Source organism: Malaclemys terrapin, chromosome 3 (assembly GCF_027887155.1).
Source record: "Malaclemys terrapin pileata isolate rMalTer1 chromosome 3, rMalTer1.hap1, whole genome shotgun sequence".
Taxonomy (NCBI): domain Eukaryota; kingdom Metazoa; phylum Chordata; order Testudines; family Emydidae; genus Malaclemys; species Malaclemys terrapin.
This window is the reverse complement of record NC_071507.1, coordinates 96184840-96204653: the sequence shown is the minus strand read 5'-3', so window position 1 is coordinate 96204653 and position 19814 is coordinate 96184840. Positions and strand designations below refer to the sequence as shown.

Below are 19814 nucleotides of genomic sequence, written 5' to 3'. Positions count from 1 at the left end.
AATTCAGTCTACTAATTATATTACAAATTGCAGGGACAGAGACAGACCAATGATTAGCAATTCAACCTGAAAGTGAACACTGGCACAGCAGCAAAAGAGATAATCAGCAACACTGGTTAAACCTCTTCAGTTTATTTTGCATTAATTTTATAAAGCAAATTACAGTGTATTTGTAAAACCCTATGAAAATGACCTCCCCCCCCCCCATTTATCCTCCTTTTCCTCTCTCTCACCTTTCTGTTTCTCTCTGCTTCCATTTCCTGCCTCCCCCACTGCTGCCATATGTCTCTCCTCCTACCTGCCCCATCCTTCCTCATATTTCCTTCTCTGCTGATTTCCCTTCCTTATACTTCTCTGCCTCTCTTTGTTTCTCACCCCCTCTTCTCTTCCCTCTCCCCTCAGTAATTTTCCTTCTTCACTGGAGACATAAAATATTGACTTCCAGCTGAGTGAGGCTTCACACAACTGCTGCCAGTTAAAGCAGGGAAAGCTTCCTGTTGGTTTACCTGCTACAAGGATGCCAGGTTGAGTCTTTATCTTCATAACGAAGGTCAGCTGCACTCATAAGAAGTCCAATAACCAAATGGGAATCTTTGTTTAATGTTAATCTGCTGTAGCATGTGCCCACCAGTTGGTAAATACAATTGTTGTCTCCCTTCTGTGCTATTGCACATCTTTCCCCCAACCCCCTCTGCTGCTCATCTCTCTCGGCCTTGTCTACATTAAAGGTTTTTTGTTCAAAATATCCCACCACTGCTACCAGCACTTCAGTTCCACTGCTGTAGGTAATGTTGGGAGCCCACAAATATATGGACTGTTGGCTGCCCAACAGTGTTTCAAGCGCTGTGTTGGTAAGATTGATGCTTAAAACACAGATGGTTGGTCCACACTAGGGCTCCAAACACTGGTAGAGCTGGAATTGGTCTTGGCAACAATGGGAAATTTTTATAAATATTTTCAAATGCAAATAAAGCCAGAGTCAGGATATTTGGCTCTATTCCCAGGCTCTACCCCAGGCTTCCTTTGTGACCTTTGGCATGCCTCTGAAGCTCAGTGTCTCAGTTTCATCATATCAGTGTTTCCAGGCTTTGTTTATGAACCACCTCGAGAGCCTCTTGATTTAAGATGCGGTAGAAGAGCAAATTATTATTATTTTTATTCTTTCTCTGCCTCTCTGCTCTATTTCCTGCCCTGCTTCTTTGCAACTATTGGACATTTAAAGAAAACACGCTTCCCAGTGAGCAAGTTCTCTACAAATGTGGATTAGACTAAGAGGTAAGAGTCCTGAGGTCACTCCCAAAGCCAGGTACCCACCTGGCTGCGTGTTATGCTGTTGCTGAGTTTCAAGGATGATTTAGAAAAAAAAATACATTTTTTCTAATTAACATAAAAAACAGTGAATTCTGAAGATCACGAGAAGATCATATGGTTTTCCAAATCCTGCCGTTAATTAATAGTGTTTTCAGTTGTGCTTTTAGAATCTGCAGTTTGAATCAAAGCAAGAAAGGGTGGAGAGGAGAGAAAAAAAAGATTATAGAAAGAAGATGACCTGCCTGTGCAAATCTTAGTTAATACAGAGAGGCCTTGATGTGTCCCATTCCATAGCTAGTTGAGAGAGACAGAAACTTTTTTTCCACTTGAAGTTCAGGGAACACCCCCAGTTTACAAGGGAGTAATATTTCTGCCAGATATGAAAGCAGTTTCTAATCTGCTTTGACCTTGCTCAGAAATTCAAGTCCAAATGTAGTAACATAGAAGCTGACAGGTCAACCAAAAGAATTTGTAGGGGGAGGAGGATCTTACCCCATCTCTCCCCCCTCGCCCCCCCCACTTGAACTCTTATCAGGATTGTTTGAAATGCAATGGTGGCTCAGCTGGCAGTAGAAATAACACCAGCTATGTTTATTTATTCTTGCTTTAAAAAAAAAATTATGTGGAGGGCATTTATTGGACTGATCCAGAATTTACTCCTGCTCTTAAAAGCCATGTATATTTTTTACAGTTTTACAAACATGTAAAAAAATTACCTTTTTATATGTTAAAAATTGAGAAGTTTAATTGCACATTATTATTGTTACGATGAGTTAGCATTTACACTGAGCCATAACTGTGCAGGATGCTTTAACCGTGAATGGACATTGCCCCTGCCCCCCAAGGAATCTATAAACAAAGTGCCTGATCCTGCAAACATTTATGACTGGTTGTAGTGGTTAATAATGTGAATAGTTCAGTGGGATTTACTGCCTGTCGTGGTGAAGTCAATCAGACTACTTATGATAGTAAGGACTATGTCTAGTGTTCATAGTGCTTGAAGCCTTTAGTTGGATGAAACATAACATGACAAGAAATGGCATCAGGCAAGGGAGTGGGAGTGAGGTTTCTATAGTATTCAGTTAGTATTTTCTGCAGCCTTGTATGCAGTATTTGTTCCATTTTCTTTTATTAAGTGGATATGGGAGTTTGAATCAGTGCTAGCATCTTGCCATCAACTTTGTGTTCTGTTAGTAGAACTAGGTTTTTTGTTTCTTTAGTTAAAGACCAGTTTAGGAACCAATGAGAAAGTAGGAGATCATTCTCATCGTTCCAGTAGTTTTATAATAATCAATAAATAAAATGGTGCCTTCTTCTTGGACTGTCTTGGACAAAAATAATTTGGGGCTGTAGAAATAATCCACATATGCCCCCTCTTCTGCTTCATTACTGTATCATCTACACGTATGCACACGCATATAAATACACACACATACATTACATTGGCCCTAGAAACCAATTTTTAATGTACTTAACTGTCACCTTGATACACTGAATTACAGATTTGCTTCAGTAATAATTTTAAATGTCTGGAGGTTGCTTCTTCTCTTTAAAAGTGATAATAAAAAGCAGCCCTTTTCACTTCTGCAGACAAACATTTTGACAAGTGATCAAAGGCTGTCAGAGCACAGGGGAAGACTGGATGCCTGTTAATGCTTTACCAGTCAGGGTATGTCTACACACAGAGTTTTTGCGTTGTAAGTTTCACCGGTAATAGGGAACTGGTAAAAGTAAAGCGCTGGTTTGGGTACTCACGCAATTCCTCAGGCATCAGAGAGTGTTTACACTACCAGCACTTCCATCGCTGATGAGAGCAGCGCTGTAGGGCAGCTATCCCACAGTGTTTACGCTACCAGCCCTTCCATCGCTGTAGGGCAGCGCTGTAGGGCAGCTATCCCACAGCTATCCCACAGCTTGATAGGGCTTGTGGGAAGGGGGCGGGGATGAGCGGAAGGCATTCTGGGTCCCTGCTCAGTGCCCCGGGCTGCCCTGCTTCATGTCTCAAGAGCCCCATTAATACCTGGTTTCTTTCCTGGCTTTTTTTTTAAAACCTCCTGCTGTCTGGCTGCTTTCCCCGCCACATCTACAAACAAAGGAAAAGGGAGCTTCAAACTTCCCGGGGCTTACAGGGGGAGGGGCAGAGGTCCGTGCGTCAGAGCAGCGGAGATGCTGGCCAGAGTGGTCGCTTTTGGAACTGTGGGATATGCTTCTGAGGCCAAAGAGTGTTTACACTTGCATCTGAAGAAGTGAGGTTCTTACCCACGAAAGCTTATGCTCCCAATACTTCTGTTAGTCTTGCATCTGAAGAAGTGAGGTTCTTACCCACGAAAGCTTATGCTCCCAATACTTCTGTTAGTCTCAAAGGTGCCACAGGACCCTCTGTTGCTTTTTACAGATTCAGACTAACACGGCTACCCCTCTGATACACTGGTGGAACGTGTTTTCACTTTCACAGCAGTACAAAAAGAACAGCGGTAAGAACTGTATGCCTCTCGTGAAGGTGATTTTCTTTTTGCGGTGAAACTTCTGAGTTTCACCGCAAAAAGTCATTAACAAGTGTAGACGCTCCCACGGTTTTAGCACAAAAAAAGGGACTTTTTGCGCTTTAAATGGTAAGTGTAGACATACCCTCAGTAATGGTGGGACTGTGCTTTCTGCTAGTCTGGCAAAAACTGTAATGTGGACTATTCCTCTTCGCTTTTTTCCTCACTCCCTCTGTCTTTTCCCCACTCCAGAAAATGCTTTGCTGTTCTCGACTAACCCACATGCAGCTCACTGTATTCACTTCCCAGATTATTACATTTAAGGTACTGGAAATTCAGGAAGTCTGATTCTCAGTTTCCACCACATCAAGAACACAAAGGAAGTTTAGGCCCTTAAACCCGAAGATACCAACTGCTTCTGCACTAACTGCAGAGCTCCCCAACGCTCTCAGCCCCCAGGACAGCACAGCTCCAAACAGCCTGCATTGCCAAATGCTCACTCCATAGCCACAGTCCTCAGAACCCCACCTCAACGGGATTCCACATTTTCAGACAGGGACAGTATTAACTTACCTGCTAAAGTCCTGTGGGCTTGGTGGGGTGATGACATTGTTTAGATGTAGAGCATTTCCCTGCTGCATGTCCTCCTTTACCGCTGAACCTGAATCCGACAGAGCACCTACTGAAGGGCTTATATGGGGGAAACAACGCAATAGAGAACTTCTACCAACTAGATTCACTGTTCCCCTGGAACACTGTACTAGTGACTCATCTCTCTTTCCCTTAGGAACAATAAGAAATTAGCTTACAGATTAGGTTCAGGACCATCCAGCCTTTCTAAGTGTAGTTCCAAGATGCCAAATGATGTCATCTGAAAACTGGCATAGTGTGGAGATGTTTACTAGATGGCACATCTGTCATTCAAATGTACAGCCTCTACCAAAGGAAACTTCCATTCAGGCCTGAAATTCAGCTTGTGTTACTAATATTTCTCTTTAAATTGCACACTTATGGTAAGAATAATTTATTCAATATGCATCCGACGAAGTGGGCATTCACCCACGAAAGCTTATGCTCCAATACATCTGTTAGTCTTAAAGGTGCCACAGGACTCTCTGTTATTTTTTACAGATCCAGACTAACAAGGCTACCCCTCTGATACTTATTCAATAATATGTCTCTTCTCTTGAACATTTCAGAAGCTGAAATGTATTGGTTTTTGGTTTTTTTAAAAACCTCTGAAATTTGTCTGCAGTAGTTAGATCTAATGAACTAATGGATGATTTTCTCACAGCTTGTTCTCCAATTTTATTCCTTTCCAATCATATCCTTCACATGGTCTTGGAGAATGCTGGCTACAATCAGATCTTTTATTTTTCTTCACTTTCTTCCATTTACACATTTAAATTCCGCTTCTCAGCATTTTTTGTTCGATTGACAGACACTTATCAACTTTCTAGGTGCATGTTTGTTTCTCATAGCACTGTGATTTCTTACCATAACTGGCAATGTCTGCAGGCACCCAAAGCTAACAGTTAGTTGGTGATGACAGCTGATGATCTCTATATTCTGAATCCATATCCATGGTCTGCTCCATTGCACCTTCACATTTCTAGGGAGTACTTATATGTTATATCTACATCAGACTTTTCTGCCAAACATATTCCAGTGTCAATACCACCAGTGCAGGTTCACTGTGTATACCATCACTGTAGATAGGGGTTCAGGCAGCTGCGGGAGCTTTAAGCACAGTGACCCAGATCCTCAAAGGTATTTAGGCTTCTAACTTCCACTGATTTCATTGGGCGTTCGGAGCCTAAATACCTTTAAGGATCTGGGCCAGTGTCACCTAACCCTGCTCATAGACAGTCTAGATCAGGGGTCTCAAACTCAAATGACCACGAGGGCCACATGAGGACTAGTACATTGGCCCGAGGGCCGCATTTACTGACACCTCCCCCCCCGCCCCCCTCGGCCCCGCCTCCACTCCACCCCTTCCCTGAGGCCCCGCCCCTTCCCTGCCTCTTCCCATCCCTTCCCTGCCCCCATTCCAACCCCTTCCCCGAAATCCCCATCCCAACTCCGCCCCCTCCCCACCCCCAAGGGGTGCAGGAGGGGTGTGGGGTGTGGCGGGGGCTCAGGGCAGGGAGTTGGGGTGTGGGGTGCAGGAAGGGTGAGGGGTGCGGCAGCGGGTCAGGGTGCAGGGTGCGGCAGGGGGTTCAGGGCAGGGGTTGGGGTGCAGGAGGGGTGCAGCAGGGGGCTCAGGGCAGGGGGTCAGGGTGCAGGAGGGGTGCAGCAGGGGGCTCAGGGCAGTGGATCGGGGTGCAGGAGGGGTGCGGCAGGGGGCTCAGGGCAGGGGGTTTGGCTGCAGGAGGGGTTCAGGGGGCGGGCTCTGGCCCGACGCGCACCAGGGGCAGGACAGGCTCCCTGCCTGCCTGCCCTGCCCCCGCACCGCTCCAAGAAGTGGCCGGAACCTGGGGAAGGAGGGGCGCAGGGGGGGGGGTGGCTGTTGCTTCAGGCACCACTCCCAGCAGCTCCCATTGGCTGATCAGAGCCACTCTAGGTAAACTCTGGGAGAGGGCGGGGGGCCGTGAGTTGCTCCTGGGGCGCAGAAAATAACTCCTGCGGCCCGTGGGCCGCTTGTTTGAGACTCCTGGTCTAGATGACCTGGTGCTTCAAATGCAGTCAGCAGTTTGTCTTGTTTACAATAGTGCTGCCATCGTTGCTACCACTGGTGGAGCTGCACAGGTGATATCATTGCTAGAAACTCTTAGGAAAAAAAGGCTTGTGTGGTTACGTCTCTGTCTACAATACCCTAACTTTTAAACCAGATGAAGAAAAATATCATGCTTTAAAAGAGTTTATATCTACACTATAGCTCTAAAAATTTGTTTTCAGTTGTGTGGAAGAGCTTGTGAACCCTTCCATGGGAGTCTTCTGACACATGGTTAATTTGAACATAATAGAGTTTGGATGTGGATTGTACTTTAATTATTTTTCTGATCTTCTGTATTACAATATTTGATACCCCTGCCTTTCTCAGATGATACTTTATTTATCTTTTTGACCATTTTATTATACACCTCTACTCCAGTGCCTGTATATCACTCAAAAATTTCATTATTCACAAAACTAAACATCTGCTTCCTCACCTAAAAGACTTTTATTAAGTAATTATGTTGTGTATAGTTTATTTCTCTCTGTTGGCACCTAAAGTGAGACTGCCCGACTAAAAATCTGCTTTGCCATATATATCAACACAGATATGAGGAGATTAGGGTTATTCAAGATAGAGAAGCCATATGTTGGGACAACAATGCAAAGATCCAAGGCTTTTAAGAAAATCAAATAATGTGGAAAATATATATGTCCACTTATGGCAAGACCCTCAGCTCCATTTAAGATATTGTAAATATCCGAGTAGCAAGGGTTGAGAATAAATTAGCTAATTTGTAAGTAAACCTTGAATTATTTTGTTCAGTTTAAACTACCTCGCTAAGGGATTATAGTGAAATAAGAAAGGCAGAAAGACTGTATTTTTATTCACAAAATTGTTTTTGTCCCGGGTGATGGAGGTTTTGGAGTGTTGTCTCACAGAGAGTCCTTTAGTAAAGAGAGTCATGGAAGAGCTTGCCAAGGGGATAGTACTTCCTGTTTTGTTAGGGCAGGGCAGACAGAACATAGAGTCCATTACATTTAGGATAAATTGTCCCATCTGAAATGTGGGGCAGACAGTAATGTTTAGAGAAGGCAGGTCAAAGGTAGAGACATGTAAGAATTTGAGCATCATGTGGTGTTATCTGGTTTTATGGAAAAGGAGCACAATCTGATCCATATTAAGGAGACTCCTCCGCCATACAATGGCCCAGTCCTGAAACTCTTACATGTATGAGTAAGAATTACTTACATGAATGATGATTGAAGGACCTGTTATGTCATGGCTTGTTATGTGAACCATCCGCAACATCGTCAATGGAAAAAGATCTTCACCAACAGAAACAATCGGGAAAATGAACTGTTATTGATTTCAATGCAAAATAAATTGCATACAAATAATCTATGTTAAAATTTGTTATTTAGATGGCAAAGTCAGGAATTAAAAAGTTAGGAAATGCCATATTTATAGTAGCCCATACAATGTGAAAGCAATTCTTTCACTTCCAGTCTCCCTGACAAGGCCTTGTGTAATGTCCTACCAATTAGAATGTAGCAGGTTAATGCATATAAAACAGTCGCTCCCTTTAAAATATGCTGCTGACTTTTGGGGCCTGATCCTGCATCATTGAAATGAATGGGAGCTTTGTTATTGACTTCAGTGGCGCAGGAACTCTCAATGGACTGAGGGAGACCTTGCTTACTTTGCGATGGGCCACAGTGGCAATCAGGCTGGAGAGCTCTGTGACATCTGGGAAAGAGCAGCTGAGGATAGAGAGAAAGCAGCAGCGGGTGGGGGAATAGCGTCTGCCAGCTCCACCACCCCCAGTGGAGTTTGAGGATAGAGAGTGACCAACAGAAGCAGGTAGGGAAACAAGGTCTGTCAGCTCCACCCTCAGTGGCGTCACAGCTGTTTGGGGGTAGGTAAGTGTTGTATTAATTGGATATTGTTATGTTCTTAGACTTTTTCAAACCCCTCTCCCTGCCTAATGTTCCTATGTGGTTTATTTTGATGCATGTTGTGTGTGCATTTGGGGAGTGAGTTGTGAGTTCCAAGGTTTGATGTGTGCTGACAAAGATCTAGAAGGGGCTGTCCTCCTGTTTCTCCTTGCTGATTTGTCATTGGAAGCAGTCTCCTGTTCTGTCAGCATGTTTCACTGGAAAGTGGCCTTTAACCTTCAGCAGCACACTTCCCTCTATCATTGGCAGTGCACCTGATGCCATCAGCATGCCCCATCAGACAGAGAATTGATACCCTTCTCCATATTAACTATGGGGGTCCTCTCTAACTCCCACAACAGCTTCCTTGAGCTGCAGTCTTGGAAAAAGAGAGGGTGATGGTAAAAGATTGTATGAGCCCAAACTGTTTCAGCAACAAAAGCTGGTACAACTAAACTACAACACCTATATCTACCACGGGAAGTGATTCTGACCCCTGACATCACTATTAGGATGATTGAAGGGCATACCACCTAAAATCAGGTAGAAGAGGTTAGTTTGAAGGGGGGAAATGATTACAGTAAATTAAAACATGGAAACAAATAATGTTGTGGGGGGAAAAGATTGTGGTTTCACTCCAAATGAATTCTGAGGCAATAGTTATAGGATCAAAAGAGAGAGCAATTTGTACAACAACAAGGCATACAATCATGAATTTTGGAAGAAGGCTATAAAAGTCACAGACCCTGAATAAGGAAGCGGCAAAGAAGAAGAAAAAGAGATTTTGGATCAAAAACACTTTTTAAGACCCAGATTCTGCAATCAGAACTGTAAAGGTAGACTGTCAATCACATCCGTGCAGAGCTCTATCAACTTTAGTGAGGTTCTCTGTGGGTACAAGGCTTTGCCTGTATGGATCCATTTTCATGATCAGGGCCTTTATTTGTAAAGCAGATACTGCAGTGCTCACTTTATTTCACAACAAACGTTCATCAAAGTGTTTCTCATTCAGAACCACAGAGGTCAAATCTGAAATTTTAAAATGCAGTCCCTTTTTTAAGTTATCGAAGCATAAAAATATGACAGCTATTTTCTTAAACCATGCAAACCATCATTTTCTCATGCTCAGATCATTTTAAAAAATGAATGGATTTTCTTCACATTTTCTAAATTTGTCTTTGGAGTAAGAGCAAGCCTGAGAAATTGCAGCTGAAAAAGTAATGTATATACTCGTTCATAAGCCGAATATTTTTGGTAAAAAAGTGAAGCATCAAAGAGCGGGGGTCGGTTTATAAACAGGTCTACACCAAAATGTGATGATTTTAAACTCTATGGAATTATTGAATTGAATATCTAATACATTGTCGTTTTGTTTACCTGGAGTGTCTGCAAGCATGGAGCCCCTCAGCTCTCTGTGGCCGCGGTTCTGTTGTGCGGTGTGTAGCTGATGATGAGTATTTGCTTCAGGCTGGAGGGCTGTCTGTAAGCAAGGACTGGCCTGTCTCCCAAGGCCTGTGAGAGTGAGGGATCGTCCTTCAGGATAGGTTGTAGATCCTTGATGATGCGCTGGAGAGGTTTTAGTTGGGGGCTGAAGGTGACGGCTAGTGGTGTTCTGTTACTTTCTTTGTTGGGCCTGTCCTGTAGTAGGTGACTTCTGGGTACCTGTCTGGCTCTGTCAATCTGTTTCTTTACTTCCCCAGGTGGGTATTGTAGTTTTAAGAACACTTGATAGAGATCCTGTAGGTGTTTGTCTCTGTCTGAGGGATTGGAAACGCTAACCCAGGAACCAAACCCTGCAATAAACCCCGTTGCCAACTCTGTCCTGTAGTGAGTCGGTATTGGTGAACCGGGAAGTGGGCGGGCTCACCCGCCTACTACTAAAGGCCCCTCCCCCAGCCTAGCGGGAGGGACCACTGGACCCAGAAACCAAATGATTGCTTGGGACAACTAATAAAAAAACAGGGAGCGAGGTGACAGTTAAAGGTTCAAAATCAAGGAACCGGATGGGGACACCGAGCAGAGAACCCCGGACAGCGCCCACTGCTCCTCAAAGGTGGCAAGGGAGCCAGCGGACGCTGCCCAGTGGAATTCCGCCCGGAGACGTGAAACTAGAGAGGTACGGAAGTAGGCCCCACAGTCGCAGAGCACCCCCTCGTCCAACATCCTCTCCCTGGTATTATAGATGGTGAGTTTGGCCAGGGCCAGGAAGAGGTTGACGAAGAGGTCTCGCGTCTTAGTGGGGCCACGGATAGGGTGTGCATAAATGAACAAGTGTGGGGAAAAGTGCAGCCAGAACCTCAACAAGAGGTTCTGGAGGAGCCGGAACAGGGGCTGCAACCTGACGCACTCGAGGTAGGCGTGCGCCAGGGTCTCCCTCACGCCGCAGGGTCGGGCTTCCTGTATCTTTCAGGACTGCAAGGCTGCCGGGCGAGACCCTGCAGCCAGACACGGCACTACCAGCAGGTAGTGAGTCGCTGTGGCTCCCCGCCGCCCCGGAGCGGGTCGAGCTCCGGCCAACTCTTGTACAGTCCGCATATCTATTCAAGGGACACCATCATAGGACCCAACCACATCAGCCACACCATCAAGGGCTTGTTCACCTGCACATCTACCAATGTGATATATGCCATCATGTGTCAGGAATGCCTGTCTGCCATGTACATTGGCCAAACCGGACAGTCCCTACACAAAAGAATAAATGGATACAAATCAGACATCAATAATTGTAACATTCAAAAACCAGTAGGAGAGCACTTCAGTCTCCCTGGACATTCAGTAACAGACTTAAAAGTCGCCATTCTTCAACAAAAAAACTTCAAAAACAGACTTCAACGAGAAACTGCAGAACTGGGATTAATTTGCAAACTTGACACAGTCAAATTAGGCCTGAATAAAGACTGGGAGTGGCTGAGACACTACAAAAATAATTTTCCTTCTGTTGATACTCACCCCTTCTTGTCAGCTGTTGGAAATGGGCCACATCCACCTTGATTGAATTGGGCTTGTTAGCACTGATCCCCACACTTGGTAAGGCAACTCACATATTTTCATGTGCTGTATATTTATACCTGCTTCCTGTATTTTCCACTCTATGCATCTGATGAAATGGGTTATATCCCACAAAAGCTTATGCCCAAATAAATTTGTTAGTCTCTAAGGTGCCACAAAGACTCCTACTTTTTTTTAATATTATAATAATTCATGTTGTACTATATGTTGGTCTCTGCTATTCTGTGTAGTATTTCAAATACAGAAAGATGACAGGATAGGATAAAGAGCTTGAGAATGTATATGTTACATCACCAGTTTGTTCCATATCTGTTAACATGCACAGGTTCCACCTTTACCCTGGGGGAACCCCACCTCCCCCCACACACTGAAGGAAGTGCTGGGAGCTGGATTACAGTAGCCAGGCTGTCAAGGGCTGCCACAAACTTCAGGGGAAAGTACAGCACATTGGGAACTTGAGTGAGTTTTTGGGACTGAACTCTGAGTAACTACCTTGGGAGCAAACCTTGAAGGAAACTCTGAGTGCTAGGTGGCTTGTTTCTTGCATGTAGGATCATTAAACCCATTAATTTTAATTCTGAAATGCTTTGGGATATGAGTTCAAATCCAAATCCCACACCAACATTTGGACTCATCATCCCCAGTGCTGACACTTCAGAAGGGTTAGCAGGAGAAGGGTGGACCCTTCACAGTTATAGTATAGTACAGTAAGAGCTTGTTTCTTCTCTAGAAGATGGTCACATCACAGACCTTAGCTCTCTCAATCTTTTTCACTCTGACTGGGGCTGGAGGGTTTTGTATGGAGACAAACTTTTTCAGGTGTTGGCCCCTTTAAAACTGGCCAACAGAATGTCGTCTTTTGAAGAGATGAGGGTTCCAGTACAGTTGAGACAGGTGGATTGGGCTGTGTCGGCAGATGGGCTGTGGATCCCTGATCCCACCCTCCCCTAGGGGAAACCAGGCAGGAGGGGCAAAGCTTGGAGGAAATTTACAGTGAAAGGAACCAAAACAAAGGCAAAATATTAAAGAGAATCCTCAGAGGAGGAAAGACCAAGGAGACAATCGAAAAAGCGAGCAAGAGACAGACGGAGAAAGGAAGGCAGGGAAGACAGGTGAAGTGAAAATGTAGATATTATTGCTAGACAAATCCTGTGCACTCTTCTCTAAAGTATTAGTGTTTATATAATATAAAGTTGTGACCTTGATCATTGCTAAGTTCTGGTCCCTGCTCTGCCACTCACTCCTTGTGTAACTTTGAGGGGGGTTAGCCTCATTATAGTTCAGTTTCACCACCAGTAGAAATGGACATAGTACCCATCTAGCTCACCGAGTAGTTGTAAGGCTGTTTGTAAAGTACTTTGAGCTCTTCAAAGTAAAAGCACTGACTTAAGTTTTCACAGTATTATTATTGTTGCTATTATATTTGAATCCTTATGAAATTGGGTATTTTTATTTACTAATCATGTATATTTTATTCTTAATCAACGGTAAATAAAGGAAAATTAACAGACCAATTGCTCGTTTTGAAAATGGTATTTAGTATTAAGAGCAGTATTATAGTAATCAAGTGTTACATTTTTAATAGTTATTTTGAATATGTCTGACTTCTAATTAAAAAGCTGTCTTTTTAGCTGTTTTGCCTCATCAAATTGTCAAGATAGCAGATTCCTTTTCAATTATTCTTTAGCATTATATTTAAGACATTTTTAAAGTAATCATTTAACAATTAGAATATATTACACTTGAGTTTCTCTTAATATCAAGGTTTCTGTTGCCCATTTCTTGTTGCTCTGTACAAGTTAAAGATTCCTTGCATGACCATTCCTGAAACTAGTAAAATAAATCCTTGCTGTCTCAAATGAAACAGGTTCTAATGTCTAAGGTTATACTGAAGGGCATGTAATGGCTACTGTGTTTTTTACACAGTCACTGCTGTGCTAGTATTTAATTAATTATGCAGTAATGCATTTTGACGTACCTTGAATATGAAAGGCAACTCTGTAAAACCAAATTCTGCTCTGTTGAATCCAGATGAGATGAAGAGATTTTTTTACTCTCCCTTTAGAACTCATGAACAGAGTTGAGATTAGTTTAATAAAATGTCCCCCCCAGTTGTAAAACTAGGGCATATCATTCTGATGGGCTATTTAATTTGAGAAAATTACTTAAAACAAAAGGAAAAATATATTGTTGCCCTGCCCTCCTCTACCCCAAAAACCTCTCATATTCTTGGGAAAACGACAATCCAGTGTTACAGTGACACAGTCACTGTGGTGCTAGTAATTAGGAACAAAGTGACGTTAAAAAAATTAGAAGAAAATTTTAGGAGGTGTGGCAGATTTTATGTCCTCCTACATGGCACATTTCACCACCAATGTTATTTCCCCTTGACAGTTGCTATTATATATGATAAACGATCCAATACTAATTTCCTGTTGGCCAAAAAAATAAAAGGAGAATTAAAAAAAAATACTTAATGGAATCAGTTGATAGCTCAGCAGCACAATGGACTCCTGCTACCATATACAAATGTGGAAATAAATGTTGGTATGAAGTGGAGAGATTTCAGTTTCAAAACAGGAAGTGTTGATCCCTTTGTGATGATGTAAGACAATTATTTTATTCTATTAAACTCAAATGAAAAGACTGATGTAGATTTTAATCATTAACTAATGGGTATTGATGCAGTGGAGTGACAGTTGCTCCAATTGCCATTAGAGATCTTGTACATTTTGAATTGTTTAAAAAAAAGGACTGACTAATGGGCATAAAAATAGTTTTAAAAAATGTATGCCTTGTTTTTATGACTAAGCTGGGGTTTATCTGAAAGAAGATTGTTTTTAACTTTTTACACTGAATAACTTTATACTTTATTCAGTTTATCATTTGTCTGAGATGGGCTGTAAACTCTTTAGGGGAGGGAACTTGTCTCGTATGTTAAAACACGACATATACTTACTGTGTTCTCTAAATAATATTGAGTTTATCCAGCAGGCTATTTGGCAGATTCCATCTGGTATATTTTAATATAAGTATTGTTTCTCCTTTGATATTGATACTTTTTGAAAGTACTGAAAGAAGGCATGCTTAAGTATTTAATATGCTGGTCTAGCTGCTGTGGCATGGGAAAGGAAGTTGTGTTTGTTTAGTATCAGGACAGAAAATCCCATGCTCGTTTTGTTCACTGCTGCAATTTAACCTGGCATGAATTAATACAAGAGAACCTGTTCTGCATGAAAAAAAAAATCTGTTTATATTTTTTCTGAAGTTGTATCTAAAGGTTTGGGACCTTGCTTTGTTGGATTTGTCACTAGCTTTCAAAGAAGCAGCAGTTTTTCAACATGATATCAGGAGAAATTTTACTCTTTTTTTTAAACCGTGCTTTACATTTCAGAAGCTCAGCAAAGGCAAGCAGAAAAAAATGTCTTATTTCAATGAAAAATCTTAAAACCATGGTCTCAAAAAGATAAGCAAATCATGGCTATCTTTAAATTTTCATTTACACTGCTTTATTCTGCACAAAGCATGATCCTGCAAGCTGACCCGCATGGGTAGATCCCTGCAAACACAGGGAGCCCCTCTGGCTTCAGTGGGGCTCCACATGGCTATAAAGGGCCTGTGCAGCTCAGCATGCAGGATCAGCGGTTAACCTACTGTATACTTCCTCATTTGATAGCCTATGTTTAAGTGTATGTATTGAAGCTCTCAAATGAGGATGTATACAGTAGGTTAACTACTATCCAATAACTGTTAACTCACTTTGACACTTTAAAATCAGCAGAAGTTTGGAACTCCTGACCAAACATCTAGTTTTTTAAAAATAACTGCTACAGTGCTGTCTCCTTAGATAATAATAAACTGAATAATCCCCACTTCAGCCACTAGTTTCTATTGCTGTTACTCTACTTCCCCAACCCCTTCATCTTTCTAATGTGGAGGGCTTGGTTCAAGCCGAAAGCAGCTTTCCCATGGTAGTGGGATACTGCAAATTAGATGCAAAGATCATGACTATGTGTTTTACTGAAAACATTATGAATGTGGGATTCCTTCCTTCCTTCACTGTCTGCAGCTTATTTCAAACCATGAGATAAAATTTTCCAAAACTGCCTAGATTAAAGGTTTGTTTCCTTTGAAATTTAATCTCCAACCACCTAGTTCTATATTATTTATATTACTGTAACTCCTAGAAGCTCCAGTCATGGACCAGGACCCTATTGTGCTAGGGTCATCTCTACATCTACCAACTGACACTTACTTACATAGTGTTTTTTTCCCCAAAGAGCTACCAAAATGGGTCACTGAACATTGTACTGTGATCACTTCACTTTACCCATTGCTGAAATGAGGTGGAACACAGCAACCATTCTGCGCTAACAGCACGATGATCCATCATTGTAGGTGGAGAAGTACTTTTTCAATTGAAAATGCAGCAGAAATCCAGAAAAATGTGTATATAATTACTCTAACTGGAATTCAGTCAACACATCTCAGGTGTCAGTTCCTACATTATGAAAAGTACCAGGGGATCTTTTATATCTGCAAGTGAACAAGGTCTTAGTTTGAAGTCCCATCTGAAAGACAGCCTTACCAGCATCATTTCAGTAGTGTCTGCTGAGCTAACAGTGCTACCACTGTGCAATGCATCTTTCAGCACCTACATTTTCTTTGGTAGTCTCTCAGCTATGTAATGAGCAGGCTTGATGCAGCATAGTTCAAGGGGTTCTTAGACTGTAAGCCCTTTGGGGCAGGAACCATGTCTTCATATGTGATTGCACACATGCTAGTTCAATTGGGGCCCTGCTCCTGGATGGGTACATTGCAACACAAATGTAAAATAACAAATCACTTGATAGGATCACAATTTATTAATGCCTCAGTTGGCTTGACTGCATCAAGCCTGTCCTGATCTTCTTACACCACAAATTCGGTGCTGCGCTGGCTGATGCCTCCAAGAGAGCAGCCACCTTTTCTTTGCCTTGTCCTTGGCTGGAGGGAAGATAAGAAAGGCTTAGTCAGAGACCAAGGGGCAGGAAGGGGGAGCGCTGTGCTTGTTTAGCTGAGAGCCGAAGGTCAGGCACACTCCACAGCTCCTTTCTTTTTGCTCTCGGGGATGGAATTAAGGCCCAGTACTCCAGTACCATGGGGGGATCTTTCATCCCCCACCTTCGCCACTCACTGAAGCGATAGCCTAGGAGCCCTGGCTAACCTCCGCGCTGGGGAGTAGGGGCTCGGCCACGGCTGGGTCTCGTCCTCCTTATCAGCCGGAGTGGATGCTGCAAGGCGTGTCCGGGGCTCTGCTCATGTGATGGAGCCAGCGGGAGAGACGGGCGGGGGGACAAGGGAGGAGGTGATTTTTTTAAAGGAGTTGGCAGGAAGCGGGGCTGGCTCCTTCATTCGCAGGCTAGGCTCACCCTGAGCAGGAGCGGCCGGAGCCCGCCGGGGGCTGCCGGGCGGACATCCCCATTGTTACCGGTGCTGGGCGGACTCCCCCGGGGGCGAGCGGACAGAAGCGGGGCGCCGGGAGAGCGGCAGCCGCACACACCGACATGGGCGCGGGCAGCTCGGCGGAGCAGCGGAGTCCGCAGGACGCGCCCACTGCAGCAGCGGAGTCCGAGCCTGCCAGTCCGGAGGCGGCGGCGGCGCCGCATGAGCAGCCCGAGGACCCCGCCAAGGTACCAGCCTCGTCCCTTGCAAAGCGGCGGGGCTGAGCCCGCTGTGTTCGGGGGAGGGGAGGGGGCATTCCCCCCTTACACCCACCCGCCGGCCGGGGCAAACTTCTCGCCCGCCCGCGGCTGAACACCTGCCTCCGGCACCCGCCCCTCCCCGCGCGTGGGGGCGGCCAAGTGTAGTGCGCGGCGCGGCGCTTTCCCGCAGCGCTCTGGGGTTGGGAACTGCGCTAGCGGCGGCTCCGGCCGCAGTCCTCAAACTCCGCCCGCCCCCCGGCGGCCAGCCCCGCGCCTGATGCGGCCCGCCAAGGGGGCCAGGGGCGGGAGCCCCCTTCCTCCCCCACGCGCCGCGGCTGCTGGTAAGCTCGGGCGGGCCCTCTCCTGCATTGCCCCTGGTAAGCGCCTCGCTCACCTTCGGGCGCTAACTACATCCCATTGCATCTGCTCCCTGCAGTGCAGCTGGCTCCGCTCAGCCCGCAGGGGCAGCCTCTCGGGGGGAGGGGGTACCACAGACCCACCCTTCTTCAGCCCCTGCGTATGTGTGTGCTTGTGGGGAGACCCCACCCAGTACCCGGGGCTACAGCCGCCTGACTGCGGTGCGCTCCTGCAGTCAGCGCTCAGTGGTACCCCGTGCTCGTGCTGCTGCTCTCTGCAGTCTCCTCTCCTCCCCACGGAGGATGCAGGTGGGAGGCGCCTCTGGTCTGTGCGAAGGAAAACCAGCAAATCTGTGGCTTTTCCAGCCTCTCCTGCCTTGACAAGTTGGTCAAACTCGACAGCAGCCTTCCCTGCCTCCCCCCTCCCCTTTCCCTGCGTTATGACAGCATCTGTGCTGAGTAAACACCCAACTGGAGATTCTCACATCGTGTCATACATGTGTGCAACATGTACAATTTTTAAACTAAAAATAAAGTTGGCAATAGTAGTTAGTCCCTAACGGTAGTTTCCATAATCCTTAATGTATTCCCATAGGAAACGTAGTAATTAGCTAAGGGAACCAGCACAGATGAGAATGTAAGTGTCTTAATAGATGTGTTGGAGAATTGCAAGAAATTATGTTAATGTGTTTGCGGTTTACAGTAAGTTATGAACGAATACATTTTCAATGTGCTGGAACACTTTCTTGATTGGGGGGGTGATGGGGGCGGGAGATAAATTATGTGCATCAAGGATGTTTTCATAACATTAGCTTCGTTTTTAGATTGTTCTATATAACAGAGGGGGAAAACTATGTATTGATGCAGAAGTTATCCAACTTTTCCGGTTCTTCAGAGCTGGGGGTCTTTAAAGTATGAGCATTCAAAAATTCTTTTAATCTAATGTGTGGGTGTGAAAGCTTGAGAACTGGTTGTGGCTTGGTTTCCTTAACCTTGTGATTCTGATTTTAGCTTTCAGCTACAATTTTCCATAGTTCCTGGCCTCCAGTAGACCTTGCTTGCATGTTTTGACAGATTCAGTAGTGCACATTAAACTTTAATAGCTTTAAAATCAATGTTAGTTTATAAGATATTGTGGTATTTTGCGATAGTAGTTTGGTATTCAGAAGCCAAAAGTTTACAGCAGGCAAGATGATTGTTGTGAATCTTTTTGGTAGACATTAATGGCAGAAATAATTAAATATTTCTGAAATATCTGACAAAGGTGATTGAAGACAACATTACTTTACTCTGGAGAGGAAAAAATCCTGAGACGGTCAAGCCAATATCTTTTCAAATTATATGAAAAATATGTTTCACAGTCAAGATAATGTTAATATCTAAGAAGGGACATAAAATTCATAATCATTAATCCAATTATCAGAATAAAGACAGGATAAAATAATTTTAGGTAATCTAAGTAATGCCCTTTTTGTAGAGGGCCCAAGGCTATCTAAAAGTAACTTTACATATATATTTTTAAATTGTTTTTTTCCATTTTTCTCCTTAAGAAAAAATTATTTCTAATTAATAGAATTAATCTTTTAATCTAGAAAAAGCTGTGAAAAATGAATCCTCCTTTATACTTTTAACTGTTTTTATTAATAATAGTTTTGTTTTATTGATAATGGTTTCACCTCTGTAAAATACTATTTTACAACATTTAATTTGGGTCTAATTTAACAGTTTTGTCTTGCTTTGTTTTCCATAGCCTGATGGAAGATTTCTTTTTCATGAGCTTTAGCTTTGTTCCCTTTTGTAACCTCACTCCACTAAAAATCTCACCTACAAAACATCTTGTTCGGTGCTTATTACAATATAAATAGTGTACACTTTTGTACAGTATACAGAATACTACAGTAAAGTAGTATATAAGTGCATAGAGCATTTTTTTCATATTCATTCCATTCAACCCTTTCAAACTGGGAAATTACCAGACTATTATGCTCGTATTTCTTTTTGGTTACAACCTCTTTTACTGTTTAAAAATTCAAAACTATTAGAGAGCTAATTTGTTTACTGAAGAGCTGCTAATATGACAACTTTAAAGGAATGATCTTTTTGAGTGTGTTTTTATTGAAACACATCAACTGAAATTTTGCAAGCTGCTTTTTAAAACTAATCCAAATTGAGTGAGACTTGGCAGGTCAATTACAGGCCAAAGCACTTGGAAAGTCAACTCTTGAGATCCTGGTTAGGGCCCAATATTATTTCAAAATCTGACAGAGGTTTAATTTTAGTTCTTCCAACACTTAAAATGACCCAGAACATTAAGTCATAGTTTCTCAGAATTTAGTCTGGTCCTGTACTAGATCAACATTTGTCTTGCTCACTTCTAG

The 19814-nt window shown here is 43.5% G+C and overlaps 1 protein-coding gene and 1 long non-coding RNA gene across 2 annotated transcripts in view; one reads left to right on the top strand and one right to left on the bottom strand.

Moving 5' to 3' along the window:
* Positions 1-16242: 16242 nt before the first annotated feature.
* LOC128833670 (uncharacterized) lies at positions 16243-17593 on the bottom strand. Its single transcript, XR_008444313.1, has 2 exons — positions 17475-17593; positions 16243-16382 (listed from the first exon to the last, which is right to left on the bottom strand). It is a non-coding gene; the product is annotated as an uncharacterized LOC128833670 (long non-coding RNA).
* The window catches only part of AKAP12 (A-kinase anchoring protein 12), a 128375-nt gene continuing 125079 nt past the window's right edge, over positions 16519-19814 (top strand). Inside the window, exon 1 of the mRNA XM_054021717.1 lies at positions 16519-17068. Coding sequence (XP_053877692.1) covers positions 16943-17068 — 126 coding nt within the window. The 5' untranslated portion in view covers positions 16519-16942. The remainder of the gene's footprint in view (positions 17069-19814) is intronic.